Source organism: Monodelphis domestica, chromosome 3 (assembly GCF_027887165.1).
Source record: "Monodelphis domestica isolate mMonDom1 chromosome 3, mMonDom1.pri, whole genome shotgun sequence".
In the NCBI taxonomy this organism is placed as follows: Eukaryota; Metazoa; Chordata; class Mammalia; order Didelphimorphia; family Didelphidae; genus Monodelphis; species Monodelphis domestica.
The window spans coordinates 84550048-84571921 of NC_077229.1; the positions used below are offsets into that span (position 1 = coordinate 84550048).

At 40.8% G+C, this 21874-nt stretch overlaps 2 protein-coding genes across 7 annotated transcripts in view; one reads left to right on the plus strand and one right to left on the minus strand.

Annotated features, from left to right (window-relative positions):
• Positions 1-11489, plus strand: part of SLC1A6 (solute carrier family 1 member 6) — a 53243-nt gene extending 41754 nt beyond the window's left edge. For 5 of the 6 annotated variants that reach the window (XM_056822352.1, XM_056822353.1, XM_016432337.2 and 2 more), the window contains 6 exons: positions 2604-2646; positions 2981-3324; positions 6295-6528; positions 7768-7962; positions 9451-9585; positions 10484-11489. In XM_056822352.1, coding sequence (XP_056678330.1) covers positions 2604-2646; positions 2981-3324; positions 6295-6528; positions 7768-7962; positions 9451-9585; positions 10484-10676 — 1144 coding nt within the window. In that variant the 3' untranslated portion in view covers positions 10677-11489. The remainder of the gene's footprint in view (positions 1-2603; positions 2647-2980; positions 3325-6294; positions 6529-7767; positions 7963-9450; positions 9586-10483) is intronic. The other variant, XM_007489684.3, reaches the window with a different exon arrangement.
• LOC100012003 (olfactory receptor 7A10-like) overlaps positions 10985-21874 on the minus strand; it is a 51546-nt gene continuing 40656 nt past the window's right edge. The window contains exon 2 of the mRNA XM_056822355.1: positions 10985-15973. Within this exon, the coding sequence (XP_056678333.1) occupies positions 15027-15973 (947 nt within the window). The 3' untranslated portion in view covers positions 10985-15026. The remainder of the gene's footprint in view (positions 15974-21874) is intronic.

A 21874-nucleotide genomic window follows, 5' to 3' on the forward strand; every position in this document is an offset into this window, starting at 1 on the left:
ACAGTCATTCTTTTCCACTTGGTTTTTCCTTTGTGAATAGTTAGGCCATTGGCATTACAAGCATCCTTAGGTTTTAGAGTTAGAAGGAATTGGAAAGATTATCTAATTTAATTATCTCATTTTAGTTATGAGGAGAATGGACCTGGATAAGTGAAATTATTTACCCCAAGTTTACATAGGTAGTATGTATCAGAACCAGAATTTGAACCCAGATCTTTTGGCTCTAAAAGCAGACCCTATCCTCAAGGAGCTTACAACTGAGTCTCTAAGTGATTAAATGACTTGCCCCTGGTCTCACAGCTAGTGAGTGGTGTAGCTTAGACCTTAAATCTAGTTATTTTGACTATTTTATTTTGTTTTTATAAAAATGTTTTATTGATTCTTAAAAACTATTTCTGTCACTGACCAATGGCCCCCACAACCCAGAACAGGAGAAGTCTTCTGACTATCTAAGTCCAGTGCTCTGCTGCCTATGTTATGTGAATTAATAGAAGCTGGTATATATTGAGATGAAGGTGAGGGCAATTTGCAAAAGATTATTGTTGTGAAGAAAGAAAAAAGGGTAGAGGAATGGACAAGGAGTCCTGTCAAGGACAGAGAAGACACCTGGGACACCTGCTGGAGGGAGTTAGAGAATAGCTGATCTATTTAAATAGCTGGGTTGCTGCTATTCAGGGGCCATTGTGTGGCTGGAGACTATCATCCTCACAGGTCAGAGAAAGCTGCAGCTAGCAATTTTGGCATGGGGCAGGCATTATGAAATGCCCTGAAACCAGCTTTTAAAGACAAATTCAGTTGAAGGGGAGAAGACAGAGGTGCAGTCATGGCAACCAGTACTGGTGGGAAGCAGGAATGGACCAGTGCATGGAAGACCTTGCCCAAGTTGCCATATTTCCCTTACATTAGCTTCCTATTTAATTATTCTTGTTAAATAGGTGCTAAACACAATTGTTTCAATATTACTGATGAAATGCAGATGCTAACAGTATAGTCTAAATTTTGGAACCCTGGGATAAAGCCCCACTCATCTCATTTGTAATAGTTTTGAGGTCAGGGCTGTGTTGAGTTCTTTGAATTTCTTTAGTATTATCCACAGCTCAAGGAATGTAGACAATGGAAATGACTCAAGGTTGGTTGTTAGCATGTGTGATCAGGCAAGGATGTGTGTGTGTGTGTGTGTGTGTGTGTGTGTAGGTGGATAGAGGCACATGAATCTTAGTGGTCCTGATAGCAAGCTAAATACTAACTTAGCTGACCAGTGATGCCAACATGGTCTTCATGAGGTCAAGCAGAATTAGGACCTAGAGAAGGCTATTGGGATTTGGCAGCAAAGATGTCATTAGTAACTTTGGAGAGAATAGTTTCAGTAGAGTGGTGGAGATTGAAGCTAAATCACAGGATTTTATTTTGTTTAGAAAAAAAATTAATTAATTAATTAATTTAGAATATTTTCTGATGGTTACATGATTCATGTTCTTTCCCTCCCCGCCTCCCACCCCCCCATAGCCAATGAGCAATTCCCTTGGGTTTTACATGTGTCATTGATCAAGACCTATTTCCATATTATTATTTGTACTAGGACGATTGTTTAGGGTCTACATCCCCAATCATATCCCCATCGATGCATGTGATCAGGCAGTAATTTTTCTTCTGTGTTTCTGCTCCCACAGTTCTTTCTCTGGATGCAAATCATAGGATTTTAAGAAAGGAAGTAGAGAGGGAAAGACAGTGGGTTAGACTTCAAATTCATACAGAATGACAACACTAAGAAGGAAAGATATTTAGTGTTGATCCACAAAGGAGCTATATGGCACAAAGGCACTTTTTGTTTCCATTTCTGCTTCCTCCACCCTGATATAGCACAGAGGAGGGCCCATTTTTGAAAACAGAAGGAAAGGAACCTGTTTTGAAGGAGAGATTGAGGCTGCTATTAGGAAAGAGGATACATATTCAGAGCACTGTCCTTTGATGATGATGGCCAAAGTGTATCCTAGTAGGTCGTGGTTAACATGGGGTGAAGAGACAGGTTGGTGTGATCTATTACCTTGAGGAATCATACAGTTGAGATTTTTGATAGGATATCATATATGCATGGAAGTCACTGAGGATAAGTGCAGGTGATGAAAAGAGGAGAGAGGCAGAACATATCACTCAGAAAATTGGTGAATAAAAGATATTGGAGGGAAAAGATGACATTTTCCCTGTTTCTGGTCTCTCTCCATCCCCACTTCAACTGGAGGCAGCAAATGTGGTAGAAAGAGCACTATACCTAGTATAAGAAGCCCTGGGTTAGAATTTTTGTTCTATCAACTAGATGATTTGGGTCGCTCATTTCCTTTTAAGTTTCAGTTTTCTCATCTATAAAATGACAGGGTTGGATTAGGGGATAGATAGCTAAGGTCTTCTCTAGCTAGAATGTTCTGTGTTCTAAGGCTCTTTGCAACTCTGAAAGTCTATTCTCTGTAGTCTCTTCCAGCTGTCTTTGTTATGTTCTTTGTGTTAAGATCCTGTCCACCTAGAAGGTTCTATGTTTTGTGGTCATCATAGGTCCCTGCTCCTTATGTTTGAGCCTCACAGGCTTTCCCACCTCTGGTTCTTTACAGGAATATGTTCCCACCCAATCTTGTGGAAGCCTGCTTCAAACAGGTGAGGGAGGAGGGACAAGGCTCTGTTCATGCGGATAAGGGATGGATGGAAGGGATGATGGCCAGGGGGACCAGGGATGGGAGGGAGGGGGGGAGGTCCTTCTAAAATAGGGTAGTGGGCCAGATCCCTCAGAAGGACTCTTGTAGGTGAATATGTCCCTCAATATCCAAGCTAAGGTCTAGAGAGGTTCTCATGTGCCAGGACCTCCCAAAGGGTGACATAAAGGCTGAAGGTCTTGGGTTGGGGGAATTTTTGAAATAGTCACAGAAACTCAAAGAGACAGACATTTAGTTCATTCTTGGTGGTGGGTGAAGCCTGATCTCTCTGATTTCAGTTCAAGACACAGTACAGCACCAGGGTAGTGACGAGGACTGTCATGAAGATGGAAAACAGGACAGGATTGGGTATCTCCCCTTCACCTTTTTCTCTGATGGACAATGGTACCAGTGTCTTGGACAATGTTACCCGTGCCCTTGGCACCCTCCAGGAGGTAATGAGTTTTGAGGAGACTGTGCCTGTACCTGGCTCAGCTAGTGGCATCAATGCTCTGGGCTTGGTGGTGTTCTCAGTCAGCTTTGGCCTGGTCACTGGGAGCATGAAACAAAAAGGCCATGCCCTGAAGGTATTCTTCAACAGCCTCAATGAAGCTATCATGAGACTCGTTGGTGTCATTATCTGGTGAGTGAAATAAAATGGATTCATGCTTAAGAGTGGTTGGGAAGGAAAGAAGATGCTAACAGGATATTATTGACAATCAATATACATTTATTAGGTACCTATTGTGTGCTAGATACTGTGCTAAGGTTGGGAATAAAAAAAAGAGACAAAATGCACTGTCCTCCAGGAGCTTACAATCTAATGTGGGAGACAACATACAAGCAAATATACAAAAAGCAAGTTAAATACAGGATGACTAGGAAATAATTAATAGAGGGAGGACACTAGAATTAAAAGGGATTAGGCCTATGTAAGAAAGAGCTTTGGCCTTGGGACTAGGAGATCTGGATTCAGATCTTGTATCTATTCCATAATTACCAGCTGTGTGATTATGGGCAAATCCCTTAAACCTCTTAAGTTTTCATTTCTTTATTTGTAATGAGGAAGAGATGAGAATAATGCTTGTCCTATCAGCCTCCCAGAACTGTTGCCAGGATTCATAAAGCCATCAAAATCCATAGAAATGAAACCCATTATTATTGTACTTAAAAAATTTATGTAAGGGTTTTCCTGATTTAGACAATTTTTCTCTTTGCTGATGCCCCCTTCCCATATATGTACATGGGAGTCAGGCAAGTAGCATCAGGCATTAGGGAAAACCATTGAATTTAGAATTGGGATCTGGGTATAAATCCTGACTTAGTTGCTACTCTTTGTGTAACCTTTCCCTCTTTGTATCTTAGTTTCTCCCTCTGTGAGAGGAGGGGACTAGATTAGATGATTTCTAGCTCTAAACAGGAGAAGGAAAACCTGTGCTTCCTAGGATTGTGATTGGGAATAGCTAGCAGGGATGCAATTGCTACATAGATCACTAGAGGATACTCTGAGCCCAAGTTACTCTAGGAGGTGCTCTAAGTTTCCAGTGTATTTCCATGAGTAAGTTTTCCTTTCCTGGATCTCTGGACAGAGACTTAGCTTTCCAGTGCCTGGCTAGGATCTGTATTGGCTCAATTAATACTGGATTTAAAATATAATATCCTAAACTTTTCAAAATTGGCTAGGACTCCTCATTTTCTATTCAGATTCTTATCTCTTCTCCAACTTCATATGACCCAAAGAAGTAAATGTTTGTATTACAGAGTACATTTGCTGAAAGGAATCAAAATTGAAGAGAGATATTATTGAAACTCCAGACCAAATATCTCATTATGGTAAAGTTATGAAAGCCATTTCTATCCTCCACCCTGCCTACCTCCTTATCTTTGGCTAAATATTCACAACATCTCTTTGAGGAGACTATTCCTATGCTCCACTTTCACAGAAAATGAGGGAAGGAGAGAATCCTTTTAACAGCACCGACTCCTGATTTTTCTTAGCTGATCACCAGGTCAGCATCTTCTGCTCCTGGGGGCCCCCAGAGGACTCCTATAAATTTAAGTGGCAATCTATGTTCATCATCCATCTCCTGCTGCCTCTTCTTTGTGTGGCCTCCTTATCTTGGCTTCTGCTGGCATGCCTTAATTATAGGCTGAGCAGCCACCACTTGGTGGTAAACTTGAGGTCCATAGTGCCTGGCATTCTTGGTCACATTGGTCTGATTCCTCACTTGGTCACTGAATGTCTTTTATTTTACTCCATGCAACATGAAAGGACCTTTTGGAAATTCCAAAAAGGTCATCTGATTAGGTTTCATGTTACCAATTCCTGATAATTCACTCCCAAACCCATGCATTTCCCCTCCTTGCCTAGCTTCTAACAAATACAGGGGACTGTGCAGGGGTGGGGAACCTAAGCTGTTTCAAACCCAGGCTACATTAATCAATACTTTTATATAAATGTACTCATTTCGTGAGATTCACCACTGGGAAGGGCCCATAACTCTCATTTAGCTCAGTTATTCTTAGCCTTTTTTTGTATGTCTTGAACACATTGGCAATCTGATGAAGGCTAATATTTCTGTGGTTTGTTGCCCACATTCATAATGAAAAGGAATGCTAAATTTCAGTTAGAGGTTAGTGAAAATAGATGTTAACCATTCCTCCAATTTCATGGAATCCAGGCTTAGAATCCTTGATCTAATTCAACCTTCTTATTTTCAAATGAGTAAATTGAGGCTTAGATGATAATAAGTAAATATATCAAAATTAGCATTTTATAGAGTTTTAAGGTTTGCACATCACATTGCAAATATTCTTACCTATAAAATGAGAGGGTTGAGCACAATCCAGTTCAAAATCTATTTCCTTTTGTTCTTGCAAAAGTCCCAGAATGGGTTGAAAGAGAAGCCCTAGAGACAAGGACCCCCTGACTGTAGAGGATATTTGAGTGAGCTTCTATAGGTTGAAGGGTTCTGAGGACGCTCTTATTCTCACAACAATTCTTGGAGATAATTGCTAGTATTATCATAATTATATAGATGAAGAGTCTCCAAGACTGAGACTGAGCTTGGCTAGGCAAGTGACAAGAGGAGAGGCAGTTAAGGAGAAAAGGAATGGGAATCAGTTCTTCTTCTCACTTTTTGTTCAGAGAAAATGAACAGAGAATGGGTAGTAGAAGTTGGGTGCTTCTGAAGGCTGACCCTGGCTCTGAGGTTGTCAGGATGTCTTGGTGGGGGGGGGGGAGACGTTGGAGGATGCAGGTGCAGCCATTTCAATGATTTCCCTATGTCATGGGATCAACACTGACTACCTAGGGTTCTGTCCAAACCCCTTTTGCCCCCAGAGATTAGAAAGCTCTCCCTCCACTTGTAGAATAGAGTGGGAAGGAAGGAAGGAAGGAGGGAAATGGACACCTGGGTCCCTGAGATGGCAGCCATCTAGGCCTAGGTGGAGATGGCTAGAGGAGAATGGCTACAGGAATCAGTACTTTTGGCTCTGGGTCCTGGGGAGCTGAACCAGCAATACCTCGGAGAAGTTTCCCCCCAAAAGATCTGGCCTTGGCTAGGAGTGAAACCAGGGAGTTCTCTGACATGTACTTTGGTCTGGGATCCAGGTATGCTCCTGTGGGTATCCTTTTCCTCATTGCTGGGAAGATTCTAGAGATGGAGGATACAGCAGTGGTTGGTGGCCAGTTGGGCATGTACACACTGACGGTCATCGTGGGCTTGCTCATCCATGCTGGGGGTGTTCTTCCACTCCTCTACTTCCTCATCACACACAAGAATCCCTTCCCCTTCATCGCTGGTATGCTGCAGGCTCTCATCACAGCCATGGGCACTTCCTCCAGGTACTGACTCCCCAACCATGGGCCCCTCATCTACCTTCAGTTCAGTTTCAGCCCCTCTTTTCTAACTGTCCCTTCTAGTTCATTGCCAGAAGATCGGTCTCTGGTGAATGAATTGTTATGATGTGTTTTTTTTTTTTTTGGCTACATTGATTTATTAATTCTGTGTAGTAGAGGAAGGAAGAAAAAAAAAGACACACACACACACACACACACACACACACACACACATATATATATATATATATAGACAAGTTAATACAGAATTCATATCACTTTAGAACTCTAAATTTACAAAAAAGAGTCCTGGATCTTTTTCCAGGGTCAAAGGGACAAGCTCTCCAGGGCCCTTATTTTGGGGGTACTTATTTAATAGCTTGGGCTCAATGGATTCCTGGGCTATGCAGGAGATGATATATGGGGCCATAGCCCTATGGCTATGGAAGCCCTATAGACTATTGGAAGGAGAGTCATAGACTCAAATCCTGTGTCTGCTGCTAATCTACTGGGTGACCTTGGGCAAGTTTCTTCCCCTGCCAATGCCTCAGTTTTCCCACTTGAAAAATGAGTGTAGACTCAGAGATGTTTAGGGTTCTCTTTATCTCTAATATTTTGAGATTCTAGGATGAAATTACCCCACTAGGGAATCAAGCACCTATGGGATTAAGATGCCTAGACTCCCACTGGGTTATGATTTTCTTTGATTCTTTCTCACTCCTTTCTCCTTTTTCCATGTCCCAATCCTGCTCTGAGCTTTCAAACTGCCTCAAACTGCTGCTCCCTAAGTCTATCCTCTCCAGACAGCCTTTCCTCCCCCTTTCCTCAGGACTCCACCCCCCAAAAAATCTGAAAGAATTTTGCCAAAATGATGAGATAATTTATACTAGTATGTCATCCTTTAGCCTGAGGCTTTTCCACTGCCAGAAGAATGAGAGATGTGGGAATTTGGGGCTGCAGAAAGTAATGAGAGAGTTCTTTCTAGGTGTGTGTGTGGTTGAGAGATCTCTGGCACCCCCTTCATTCACAGTAACTTCCTGATTTATCTGCACAAAGGACTATCTAGGTTAGCCTCTCTGCTGGCTTTCAGCATTTACAACTGTGCTTATTGAAATTAAAAATGTACTTTCTTAAAGCCAGACGGCCTGGGCTTTTAGGCTCTTCTTGACCCATAGCCATCCAAGGCATTCTGTGGACCCTCCTGGGAGGTGCCCATGAAATGCTCCTGGAGTCCTATCTCCCCAGCTCAGCAACTCTGCCCATCACCTTCCGATGCTTGGAGGAGAACCTTGGTGTGGATAGACGCATCACCAGGTTTGTCCTGCCTGTTGGAGCAACCATCAACATGGATGGCACTGCCCTCTATGAAGCCTTGGCAGCTATCTTCATTGCCCAAGTCAACAACTATGAACTCAACCTGGGACAGATCACCACCATCAGGTGAGTGCTTCCATTGGTGTTGTGCTTGATTTTAGGAAGAGAGATGAGTGATGGAGGTGAGAGTATGGAATAAGAAACTGATGGAGTTGTGAGAAGAGAGTCTTTACTGATGTCAGAAGGGAAAGGAGTGGGATTGAGGTTGGGCTGAGTAATGGGAACAGAGGAATCAGTGAATGATAGGATGCTGAGGGGACAAAATTGAGAGCGATTCATTCATTGGATAAAGGAGAAGGGAAAGGGGTAGAGATAAGAGGATTTGCTGTATTGGGGTACTAGTGAAGGGAAGAAGTGAGTGATCGGGAGCTCAGAGATGAGAAATGTAAAAATGGATAGTAGGCACAGACTGCTTTAGGGTGGACTTCTTAAAGTCTCCTGAATCTTGCTGGGGTCGTGGCAGTCTAGGATCTTTGTAACTTCAGGAGTAAATTGGATTTACTCTTTGACTCTGGGTGACTGCTTTTTCCTCCTATGAGACTGATTCATAAACCAGATTTGGTATGTTTGATTCACAATGAGAAATAAATATATCTGAGCAGAATGATCAGAACACTCAGATTAGCTTTTCAACAAATTCCCTTCACAGAGCAAAATCCCAGGATCTTGGGATTGGAAGGAATATTAAGAGGGATCTACATAGTACCACCTTTGACATGATGCGGGATCCTCTTCTCCAACAACCTTGACAAGTGGTCATTCAGGGTCACCTCCAGTGATCAGTAGTACTCTGCCTCAGAAGACAACCTATTTTCACGTGCTCTAGTTCTTAGAAACCTTTTCTTTATTTTAACCTGTACTTGGCCTGCCTGCGATTTATATCTGTTGCTCATACTTTTTCTGTCTGAGGCAAAAGCAAGCCATTTCAAAAATTTTCACATAATAATTCTTTCCCCCATGATAATAATTTTGCCTGGATACAGGTTAGATTAGACGGCCCCCAAAGCCTTACCCAACTCTGAGATTCTATGAAATCATAAGTAGCTCTCAGCAAGGAAAGAGGAGTCTCAAATGCATACAACAGGTGGCCAATGAATGCTTTTTATTTAGTGTTATTTGCTGTTCATAGACATGTTATTTCCAGAACACTAATCTTTCTCTATTCCTTCTCCTTTTCCTCCCTCCCTCCCTCCCTCCCTCCCTCCCTCCCTTCCTTCCTTCCTTCCTTCCTTCCTTCCTTCCTTCCTTCCTTCCTTCCTTCCTTCCTCCCTTCCTTCCTTCCTTCCTCCCTCCCTCCCTCCCTCCCTCCCTCCCTCCCTTCCTCCCACCCTCCCTCCCTCCCTCCCTCCATCCCTCCCTCCCTCCCTCCCTCCCTCCCTCCCTCCCTCCCTCCCTCCCTCCCTTCCTTCCTTCCTCCCTTCCTTCCTTCCTTCCTTCCTTCCTTCCTTCCTTCCTTCCTTCCTTCCTTCCTTCCTTCCTTCCTTCCTTCCTTCCTTCCTTCCTTCCTTCCTTCCTTCCTTCCTATGTTCCCTGTGATCTGTCTCTGCTTGGCAGCATCACGGCCACTGCTGCCAGTATAGGGGCAGCAGGCATTCCTCAGGCTGGCCTTGTGACCATGGTCATTGTGCTTACATCAGTTGGGCTCCCAACTGAGGACATCACACTCATTATAGCTGTGGATTGGTTCTTGTAAGTACACGCCAGGGTTGGGACCTTGCTGCCGTGTAGTCGTTGTCTTTCTTTCTTCTTTTTTTAACCCTTAACCTTCTATCTTAGATTCAATATTGTGTGTTGGTCCCAAGGCAGAAAAGTGCCAGCAATAGTGGTTATGTGACTTGTTCAGTGTTACACAGCTAGAAAATGTCTGAAGCCAGATTTGAAACCAGGACTTCCCACTTCTGGACCTGGCTCTCAATCCACAGAGGCACCATTGTCTTTCACTCTCAGTGTGTTTCTAGCTCCGATTTCACCAAGGACATAGAATGTCAGAGTTGGAAGGACCTTGGAACTTAGAACATATAATATCAGAGCTTGATATTTGAGACAAGAAAGAAAGAAATTGAGACCCAAAGAGGGATAATAACTTGCTCTGGGTCACAGAGTGATTCAAGATATCTAGCTTCTATTTTTTGGTTCTGCAACTACACAATTAATTTTTTTTTCATCTTCCTCACTATGGAATAAGGACAGTTAGGTAATATGGTATATAGAGTGCCAGGGCTGGAATCAGGAAGATGCAGCTTTCTGAGTTTGAGTCTGGTCTCAGATACTTCCTAGCTGTGTGATCCTGAGCAAATCATTTAACTCTGTTTTCCTCAGTTTCTCCATTTATAAAATGGGCTGGAGATAGAAATGACAAATCACTCCTGTGTCTTTGCCAAGAAGGCCATAAAATGGGGTCATAAGGAATTGAACATGATTGGAAAATGACTTAACCCAGCTGTGGAATACTCCTATAAATGCATCTAGGGGAAGGGCAATCTAGACTTGCCTACCTGTCCTCTACCAATAATTACTATTTCTTCAGACCCTACATTTTATTGGAGTCTATGAGTTTTCCCATGTATTTCCTCCTGTCTGCCCTCAGGGACCGTCTCCGAACTACTACTAATGTTCTGGGGGACTCAGTAGGTGCTGCCATCATTGAGCATCTGTCTCGGAAGGAGCTGGAGCTACAGGATGCTGAGCTAAGCCTCCCAAGCCTTGGAAAGTCTTACCAGCTCATCGCCCAGGAGAAGGGAGCCAACAGAGCTCGAGGAGGCAATGAAAGCAACATGTGAATGACTGATGGGTCCCCAGGCTAGAGCCAGAGTCAAATTGCCCATAGCTGGAGGAGCTAGAGACCCTTACAGTGGGGTTCATGGCCCATCTGGTTTTGAGCCCAAAGGCACCAGCTGCTCAGCCATACTTGGATCTTTTAGAAGAAAAAAATGAAAGTTTATATGAGGTCTCTGTTCTTGTTCAGTGTCTTTGGAGTTAACTTTCATAGTCTGGGGACACAGGGTAATATGGTGAAATAGGAAACAGATCTTGTTCTAGGATCTCTTGGGAGGGGAGAGGCAGGGAGCAGCCCCTGTCCAAATGTGTCCTGGGGGAAGAGAGGGAATGGGAAACGCCTCTTTCCCTATGATGCTGGAGAAGGTAGGGGAGGAGGAGCCCTTGTGCCAGTGTCCTCAGGGAGGAAGGAGGAAGAGAAGGTGATAGTGTATCTCCTGGGAGGGAAGGGGAAGAAAGAGATGGGGAGGCTATGTAGCAATAGTCCCTGATCTAGGATTCCTTGAGAAGGGAGAAGTAAGGGGAGAGAGATGCAAGAGGAATGATCTTTATTTCTCTGCTTGAGGACCCAGGCCTCCTGCTGGTACTGATTCCCCTCCCCCTAGTTTTAGTCCCCTTAGAATCCCCCCCTCCACCTCCCTATGTGTTCTTTTCTTCATTCCCCATAGCCTTCATATGTAAGGTGGAGGTGTCCTACAGGGCACACTCCCTGGGTCATAGGTTGAATCCTGTGTCCTTTCCCTATGCTACCTTACCCACACCCCAAAGACTCCCCTATAGCTTTTACAGTATTTCAGAATTAAAGCCATCTAGCCCAACCTGTACTGGAATAAGAATTCTCTCTTCTATCTCCTAACTTCTTAGGTCATTCCCCTGCCTCCTGTTCCTCCAAAATTTCTCATAATTTGCAGTAAGATAAAGGGGTCTTTGGGGGCAGCTAAATGACCTTGTGCATAGAGTGCCAGGCTTGGAATCAAGCAGATCTGAGTTTAAATTTGGCCTTAGACACTTCTTAGCCATGTGATCCTGGGCAAGTCACTTAATCCCATCTGCCTCAGTTTCCTTATCTGTAAAGTGAACTGGAGAAGGAAATGGCAAACCACTTCATCATCTTCACCAAGAAAATCCCCAAAGAGAACACAAAGAATCAGACATGACTGAAAATGAATAAATAAAGGGGTGTTTGGGAGAAGAAGGTATCTTGGGGTTACAGTTTCAGGGGAAATAGGATGCCTCACAGGACTACAGATTTAGAACTGGAAGGGATATTAGAGGACACCGAGTCCAAATCCCATTTGTTATTTCCTTACATGGATCCTATGAGTGGGTGGGCCAGTGGGTAGGGCTGGGATAACTACTCACTAAATGGTAGTTTGTGCTTGAGGTATTCTGGCTCCCTTGCCTGCTTTCACATGTGAAAATATTGATCCTTCCAGCCTATCTTGTTTGGTTTTGACCAATGGTTCTCAAATTGTGAGATTCTTTTGGGGGGTTCTATGAGGTAAAAGAGCAGCTAGGTGGCACAGAGAATAAAGTGCCAGGCTTGGAGTCAGGAAGACATGAGTTTAAATCCTGCTTCAGACTAGCTATATGACCCTGGGCAAACCACTTATACCCTGTTTGCCTCAATTTCCTTATTGTAAAATCAGTTGGAGAAGGAAATGACAAATCATTCCAGAATCTTTGCCAAGAAAACCCTAAAAGGGGTCACAGTGAGTTGGATATGATTGAAAAAAAAATGACTAAACAAATGTGGCAAAACCTTTTCATAATAATACTGACATTTTAATTTCTACTTTGATGAAAATTGATGGGCATAACCCACAAATGCCAAACAAAGCTCTTTAACATCCTTAATAATTTTGAAGTATTCAAATAGGTTCTGAGACCAAAAAGTTTAAGAACCACTGATCTAGGCTCCAAGATATACAACTTAATGCATGGTATCTCAGAACATAATCAAAATCCTATCCTATGATGATTCTTATTTCCTCTCTGACTTTATGTGACTCAAAGGATTATGCACTCCCACAGTAGGTTAGAGCCCATTTCCTGAATGATATCCGAAATCAGAACCACAGACATCCCCCCACAGCTGACAAAATGACTGCCTCAATCAGGCCTGAAGTCTACAGATTTGCTCCCAGTCCCATTCTCCAGACAGGTGTTCCTAGATACACCTGGATGACCTTCATGAAAGTGCTTTTCAACACCCAATTTTTGAAGTCCATAGGGAGAAAGGAAAGGAATTGTTTCAACAATCTTTACTCCTGCTTCCATAGGAGCCAAGGTCAAGAGCCATCTTGTTATTCTCCCAGTAGGGTTATTCTACACATAAAAAGCAAAACAAAGTTTTGGGATGAATACAGTTTACATAGAGTCTAGGAATAGTATCTCATACTATTTTTTTTCTTTAAGACAAGATAATACAATATCATAGATGATACACAATTACACGAATTAAGAACAATATGAATGGTCAGACTCTGAGTACACTTTAATAGTGCAGTGGTCAACAGAGAGTCTTCAGAAGACTGTCCCAAGGATCTATGATGTGCTTGAGCCATTCAATGTTTTTTAACAGTGATTTGGATAGAGGTCATCAACTTTGTAGAATACAAAGTTGTGAAAGGAAGGAAAAAATTATGATTTTACAATTGACAACTAAGATGAAATTAGATGCTTAAATGAAATTCAACCTGGATAAAGTCTTCCATTTGGGCACAAAATGTCAATTTCCAAGATCAAGATGAGTAAGGGTACGTAGAAGTAGAGGACTTCTAACTCTATACTTCTATGATTCAGGGATTCATAGAAAAGAGAAGGCTAACAATGAATCAATGCCTCTCATGGATGGGCAGTCAGTGGCAGAATGGATAGAGAGCACTGTGTCTGGAGTCAGAAAAATCTGAATTCAAATTTGGCTGTAGACACTAGCTGTGTGACCTGTGGCAAGCAACTTAACCCTCAGTTAACTTGAGTTTCCTCAACTGTAAAATGAGATGGAGAAAGAAAAGACAAACCACTCTAGTATCTTTGCCATGAAAATCCCTAATGGGGTTCCAAAGATCCAGACATGACTGAAAAAACTGAAAAATAACATATATGAGCCATTGGACTAGGTACTTGAGATCCAAAACCAAACCAAACCAAACATACTCTACCTTCCAAGGATTTCACATTCCACTAAGAGGGGGCATTTAAGATGTATACAGATAAGCAAATATAATATAGATGCAGTTATTTTGGTGGGGAAAACACAGCAGGAGAAATCAGAAAAGACTCTTGTAGTAGTTTGCACTTGAGCTAAGGCATGAAGAGATTCTCAGAATCAGTTGTAAGAAGAATTCACCTCCCTTTGGAATGGGTTTAGAAGAAACAACAAATATGTTTGATTGGAATGTAGAGCATATTGGGAGATTAATGTTAAATCAGACCAGAAGCATATGTTGGATCTACATCATTTAGGACATTAAGTCATAAGAGATGGATTTTTATCCTAGTTAAAAAAAGAAACTCAAGAGCAAATGGAGTGGCATGGTCAGAACTATGTATGAGGATGATGATGATGATGGTCACTATAAAAGCACTTGTATGTTCCAGAGATATATACATTTGATGCCTCATTGTCAAATGGAGTTTACTCTAATTTCTCCAAGACTATTTCATTAGAGTTCCAGATTTCCCATGCTCATTCAAAGAACAAACTTTACCTATGGGCCCAGGCAAAGTACAAAGAGTTTTTATCATGAGATGGTTGGCCATCAGGTGATGTTTTTGACTGTTGCAACTGATGATGGCCATATATTAAGGCAAAAAAGATTGGAACCACAATTTGTGAAGCCATGGCTCACAATGATGAAATCAGTCACTTTTCTCTAATTTCTTCTTTCTTTCCTGATGTCATAGAATACCTGGAAGTTTACAGATCATTTTAATGTCCATTATATTGTTTTATGTGAAGAAAAATAAACATAGAATGTGGTCAGAGTAGATTTTCCAATTCCCATTTTGGAAATAAAGAACTGGAGGCACAAAAACATGAAGTAACTTGGCCAAGGGCATAGAGCTTATAAGTGGTAGAGAGAGGACTAAAACCCTGGACTTGTTATTCTGTTTCCAGCAAATTTGTGAGCTGGAAGATGTTCTGAGGGAGTAGGAGGTGTTATACCAATGTCAGTGTTATGGAAAATCCAGGAACAGAGACCATAAAGAATAAGATGATGTCCACTTAAAATAAACAGATCTAGAGAAGAGCCAAGAGGATAGGAAATTTGAGATTTGTGAGGAATCCAGGATTTCTATTTCCCTATATTTTCACAAAATTACCTGTACCACCTTCCTAGGACCAGGCTTTATGACCGAGAGGAGATTATTTTGCTAATGAGTCTTCTCAGGGCATTCTTTATATCTTTGTTTCTCAGACTATAAATAAAGGGGTTCAACATGGGGGTCACCACAGCATACATTACTGAGGCAATTGTGCTCTTCCAGGAAGAGTGGGTAGTTGAGGAGCTTAAATATACTCCCAACCCTGTGCCGTAGAATAAAGAAACAACAGAGAGATGAGATCCACAGGTAGAAAAGGCTTTATACTTGCCCCCAGAAGATGGGACTTTCAAAATGGAAGAACAGATCTGACTATAAGAGAAAAGGATCCCAGTGAGGGGGATAATACCCAGAAGTCCTATTGCTAAATATACTAGCACATAATTGATAAAGGTGCCAGCACAAGAGAGCTTCATAACTTGATCAAGATCACAAAAGAAGTGCTGAATTTTATGAGCACAAAAGGAGAGCCGTGTTACCATTAGACAGTGAAGGAGGGAGTCTAGAAGGCTTAATATCCAGGAGAGCAGCACCAACAGGACACAGAGCCTAGGGCTCATGATGGCTGCATAGTGTAGAGGATGGCAGATAGCCACAAAACGGTCATAGGCCATTACAGTGAGAAGGAAATTGTCCAAACTAGCAAAAATGATAAAGAAGTACATTTGGGCAAAACAGTCAGCATAGGGGATTGCCTTGTTCTGTGTCAAGATGTTCACCAGCATCTTGGGTACTGTGGTAGATACCACACAGAGATCCACAAAGGAAAGATTGGAGAGGAAGAAGTACATGGGGGTGTGCAGATGAGAGTCAGAGCCAATGGCCAACATGATGAACAGATTTCCAAGGACAGTGACTAAGTACATGCCCAAGAATAGCCCAAAGAGGGGCCCCTGCTCCTCTGGTGTCTCAGAAAATCCCAGGAGAATAAACCCAGTGAATTGTGTTTGGTTTCCTGGTACCATGCGGCTGACTTTTCTGCTGAGAAAGAAGAGTGAAAAAAAATTTATGTGAAAATACAGTTATCCTTATATTTAGTGGGAAGAACACTGGTTGAGAATTTTTAGGTTCAGTTCCTGTCTCTGATACTTACTTGATTTGTGATCTTGGACAAGTCACTATTTACTCATTCAACTTCAGTGCAAGATGAAGGACATGGGATTTAATGACCCAAGATACTTTTTAGTTCAGACATTCTTTGAAATAGATTAAACCACATTTAGAAATGGACCATTTACTAACACCATCTCCAATTTGCTCTAAGCATCAATGACTTTGAGCAGTGGAATAAAGAAAGGGATACTATCAGCCAGGTAAGTCGACTCCTGAATCCTAGAGCAGATAGAGAATACACTAATCTGATATGACATAAAGCTTTTGGGCAGTTGATTTTTCAACAGAAAAGAACTATATCACACAAAAAATCCACTAGAAAATATACCTGGCAATTGGGCATGTATCCTTTCCTTGAAGACTTCCATTGGAGGGAAATCTCTCAACTTCCTGAGGAAGCCTATTACATTCTCATTTTCCTTTTTATTGAGCCAAAATATGACCATTTTATGGTTCTTTCCAATGCTTTATTTTTATTCTCTGAGTCCTTGCAGAACAAATATCATTATTCTTTCCTAAGGAATCCCTTTGAATATGTGAAGACAGTGATCCCATATTCCAAATGTTTTCTCTACTGTAGGCAAAGAAATTAAACTTCCTTCAGCCAACCCTCACAGGCCTTTTACCAGTCTGGTTGCTCTCCCTTGGATTCTTCAGATTATCAATTATCAATCAATATCAGATATAAGATTATTGTCCTTTCTAAATTATGGTACCCAGAGCTAAATAGAGAATTTCAGATGCTGGTCTTACTATGGCCAAGGGCAAGGGGATGATCACCTTTTTCTTATTGGAAGCTATGACTCCTTTAATAACCTACAGTGTAAAAAAAATTATCTCTACATGATCCATGGAAAATGTGGCATGGCTATGAAAAGCATATACTGAGCTCTTCCTACATGGTTAGGCAGGCAGCACTCATTTATTAAACTTTTCTTGTGTCAGACACTGTGCTAAATGCTAGTGATAGAAAGTAAAGAAATAAGAGGGGTGAGATGGGGAGGGAGAAAGTATCAGCACAACATTTGGTGACACAATCTGGAGACTCAGAAGTACAGACAGGAGAAGAATGAAGAGCAACAAACCTGAGTCCTTCCCCAAAATGGGGAATTCCCTGAAGGAACTCACCAATGAGAAAAGAAGGGTAGCATGGGGAAATGAAATTCCAGGTGAAAAGACCCCAGACACTGAGTCATGAATTTGAAATCCACAGAATCAGAAACATAACAGTGAAGGTGATGATTGGTCATTTTTATAATTGAGAAATATTATCCAGCCATTGCTTGAAGCCTATTATGTACAGGAATCCATCCCCTCCAGTTAATTGGCCATTCCACATTTGAATAAATTTAGGTTTTAAGATATTTGTTGTTTTCTGAGATATAACATCTAAATTAGATTTTTTGGTTTTTTTTTGCCATGCTCTCTCTAGGTTAGGGAAAACAGGTCTAATTCCTTTTGATAGTCCTTTGAAAACTTAAAAATACATGCCAATCCAGAAAAGATAGGAGCAGGACACATATCTTTTGTAGGTAGATACCCTGAAGCCCCCAAAGAGAGAATATCTGAGGCCATCAACAAAAGGAGTGTTTTCCTCCTATGGGTGGGGCATGATGGTGATGGTGGTGATTATAGTGGTGGTGGTAGCAGAAACCTTACGGAAGTTGATGACCAATAAGAGAAGATTCACCCTCAAGGATTGTTCTGCCCTGGCCAAAGGAGTTCTGAGCTATTTCTTTTTAGTTTACCTTCCATGAAGGTCCTCAAATCTTTTTCAAATGTGTAGAATATCCTTTGGTCTAACTCTCTTAACTCACACTCAGACAAGCAAGTTGGGTCCCTAGAGGACCACAATTATACTTTTCCTCAAGGTTCTACAAGTAGACTTTATGTTTGGGAAAGATTCTCTAATACCTATAAACTTCCATCAATGTGCTTCCTCTATTGCTTTCGAGTTGATATCAAAAAGTAACACAAACTTAATGGATTTCTAGAAAGGGGTAGTTACTCAGATTGTATAATGTGAATAATGGATATAAAATATAACCCACCCTTCCAAAGTTAAAAAGGTGATGATATATCCTCCCAAAAGCACAGAGATCTTCTGGCAGAAAGTGGGATCAGATTGAGAGTGTACATGCTGCAAAGGTTAACACAGCTTGTGTAAGATCTTTTCAAGAGATTCTTTTCTCCCCTTCATAAAATTCAAATGAAATTCCTCCTAGACATGGTATAATTTCTGCCTGTGCTTTTATTAGAGTTCCAATGCTTTAATATTAGGAAGTTTTTCCTTCTATTGAGTCTATTTTTTTTGCAAATCCTAATCATTATGCATAATTTAGTTTTCTGAAGTTGAAGAAACATTTCTGATCTTTCTATCATGACAGTCCTTGAAATACTTGAAAACATGTGTTTCGCCCTATCATGATATCACATATCCAACCTCCCCTGTCCCTTAGAAGCCTTCTAGCTTTTATTTGGGCTCCTCACTCCCTCTCTCCCCCCTGACTCAACTATTTCCACATCCCTGGAGTAAGAAAAATGCAGTAACTACATAATAATTGAGTCTCTCATTGCACTGTTTATCACCTAACAACATGGTACCAAATACTTCCTGGATCTTACTCACAGGAGAACTCAAGAAATACTAGTTACTTTTGATATGTTGATTTTTGCATGAGTATTATAAATATCCTCAGCAAAAGTCTGAGTATGCAGAGGAATGGAGAGAGGAATTGAAGGTAGAAGGGAAGGAGAGATAAGAGATGAATATACTAGAATCAGAAATAATAGAACCAGTTTTAGATCATCAGAAGCAGAGAGAGGAAAAAACAACAAAGGGGACAAGATTGATAAGAGATGGGAAATTTCATAAAAATTACATTAGGACAGTAGATAGAAGTAATTAGGAAGTGATGTGGGAGTGAAAGAAACAATTGCTTCTCCTGAGTAAAAGAAAATCTGAAAATGTGCATATGCAATGCTATGATGGCCCATAGCTTGTATAATAATGTCTATCAGAGGCAATATCAGCTTGCTTGGTACATTAATGGACTAAACTACAAATAGAGGGAGACTGAATTAGTGATACAAGTAGTACTAGACCCATGTCATTGGACTTTTAGCCTACTTACTTACTGTACCACACTTATAGTTAAGAAAGGAAATTGTATTTTCTTCATCTCCAGAGTACCTAGGAATTCTTGATGCATTGGAATCAGTTCTGTTTGCTTTTCCCAATTATGTATAAGGTTTGGGGCTATGTCTTCATCATATGTTGATATATTTCTTCCTCACACTCTTCCTAGGAATTCCAGTCCCTCATCTGAAAACTCCTCTTCTCTAACTTCAGATGATGGGAAATAGTTTTAGCTTTCCCATCAGTCACTCTTTGGGTAGGGAGTTCTTCCATCTCTGCTCCCTGTATTCACCCATGCTCTCTGACACTGTGGTCTGTGACCTGAGTAATAGATTCACCCTACAGTACCATTCAGAGGTTTGCAGAATCAGAAGATACAGGAGTCATCTAAGGTTTGTATAGAAAACCTTTTATTCTAGCCATGGACCCTATGTTTAGGAACAGGGACATAAACCCTCTGTCTTTATTAGACTTCCCATTGGTGTATCTGAGACATAACTTTGGCTAAAGATTTCCCCTGGACTAGAGTTTGGACTATAGTTGGCTAAGATGGACTGGGTCACAATGGGCTCATATCTCTACTCTTATGACCAAAAAATTACCATTATAAAAAAACTCAAAAAAGAGGATCTTGTTTGACTCCCAGAAAAACCACCATGAAGTGAATAGTGAATTTTTTATCTCCATTTTATGGCTTAGGGCCCAAGAGGAAAAGTGATTGGACCATAGTCCTACTTCTAGTTAATGACATGAATGGAATGTGAACCTAACTTAGAATATAGGGCTTATTCTACTCTTCTTTCCTTTTCCTCTAGACTTGGACCTAGAGTGAATTCTGGGTTTCAAGTAGATTCTGGCATGGTTTAGATTTTCTTCCTCTCTGGAGTGGATTAGGATATAATTTGAGCTATGCTGAGTTTGGAAAAATCTCCTTCAATTTATGAGCAAGCACAAGCTGCTTGTCTTTCCCTTACTTTGCACCTCCTCTTTACTTCTTTCCCTTCCCAACCCTTCCCACCTCCAGTCACTTACTGAACATCACCAAAGGAATAAGTTTTGCTGATGGTATCTGTTGAAAGAGAGGACAAGAAGGCAGAAACTGTGGGTCCCAGAAAAAAATGGAGAGTTTCAGGTAGTTGGACTGATATCTCCAGGAAGTACTAGCAGACTATCTCCTTGCCTGAGATAGCTGGTATCTAGTCATGTGGAGGAACATGGAAGAATATTTGTAATTTCTAATGCCCAGGAGACTCAGTCCCCAAACTCTTCATCTGAAAAACCATATAATTGTATTTCCAATTCTTTTGCAGCTAAATTCCCTGTGGGCAAGGAAACCATAGCACCAATCTTGCTAACAATAAGAAAAGTCCAACATTGCATAGGAAGTTACAAGACAGTGGAGATCTTGAGCAGAAAGGCACATTAGAGACTCTTTGGTCCAATCCTAATCATTTATGACATTCCCAGGAAGGAATTCCCTGTCTCCCAGAGCTTCCCATTGTGCTATTGTATTATTTTAATTACAAGGAAATTTTTGGCTTCTGATGAGCCAAAATATGCCTCTGTGGATTTTCCTCATTGTTCCTTGTTACTTTCTCTGAGGCCAAGAAAAACAAATCTAATCACTCTCCTAGGTGAGGTAATTTCTTTTTTTCCTTTTTATGTTTCCTAATATAATATTTTCTTTTTCCAATTACACGCAAAACAATTTTAACATCTTTTCCAAAATTTTGAGTTCCAAGGTCTCTCTTCTCCCTCTCCTTCCCCTTCCCCAAGATGGCAAGCAACTTAATACAAGCTATACATGTGCAAGCATGCAAAACATGTTTTTGTATTGGTCATGTTGTGAGAGAAGATTCATATATAAACTAGAAATCATGAAGAAAGTTGAATGTAAAATATTATTTTTCAATCTGTAGTCAAACTCCATCAGTTCTGTCTCTGGATAAATATTTTACAATAGATCATTCTACAATATTGCTCTTAACTGTGTATAAAGTTTTCCTGGTTCTCATTTCACTTGGCATCAATTTATGTATGTTTTCCAAGTTTTTTTTGAGAGCATCCTGTTCATCTTTTCTTATAATATAATGGTGTTCCATAATAATTATATACTCTAAATGTATTCAGCCATTCCCCAGTTAATGGATATCCCCCTCAATTTTCAATTCCTTGCCACCACAAAAAGTGACTATAAACATTTTGTCTGCCTAGATGTTTTTCACTTTTCTTTGATCCTTCAGATATAGTAGAGTAATGCTGGATTAAAAAGTATGTATAGCTTTATAGCATCTTGATTTTAGTTTTTAACTTTTTTTCTAGAATGGTTGGAGAGGAGAGAATATAGATCAGTTCACAATTCCATTAGTGCATCAGTTTTTCCCAATCCCCCAACATTTGTCTTTTTTCTTTTCTGTCATATTAGCCAAAATAATAGGTATAGAGTAGTACCTCACAGTTGTTTTAATTTTCATTTCTCTAATTGATAGTAATTTAGAACTTATTTTTTCACATTATCAAAGAGAGCTTTGATTACTTTTCTGGAAACCTGCCTGATTTTATCTTTTGATCATTCTTCAGTAGGGGAAATGCCTTTTATCCTTAAACATTGTACTTAATTCT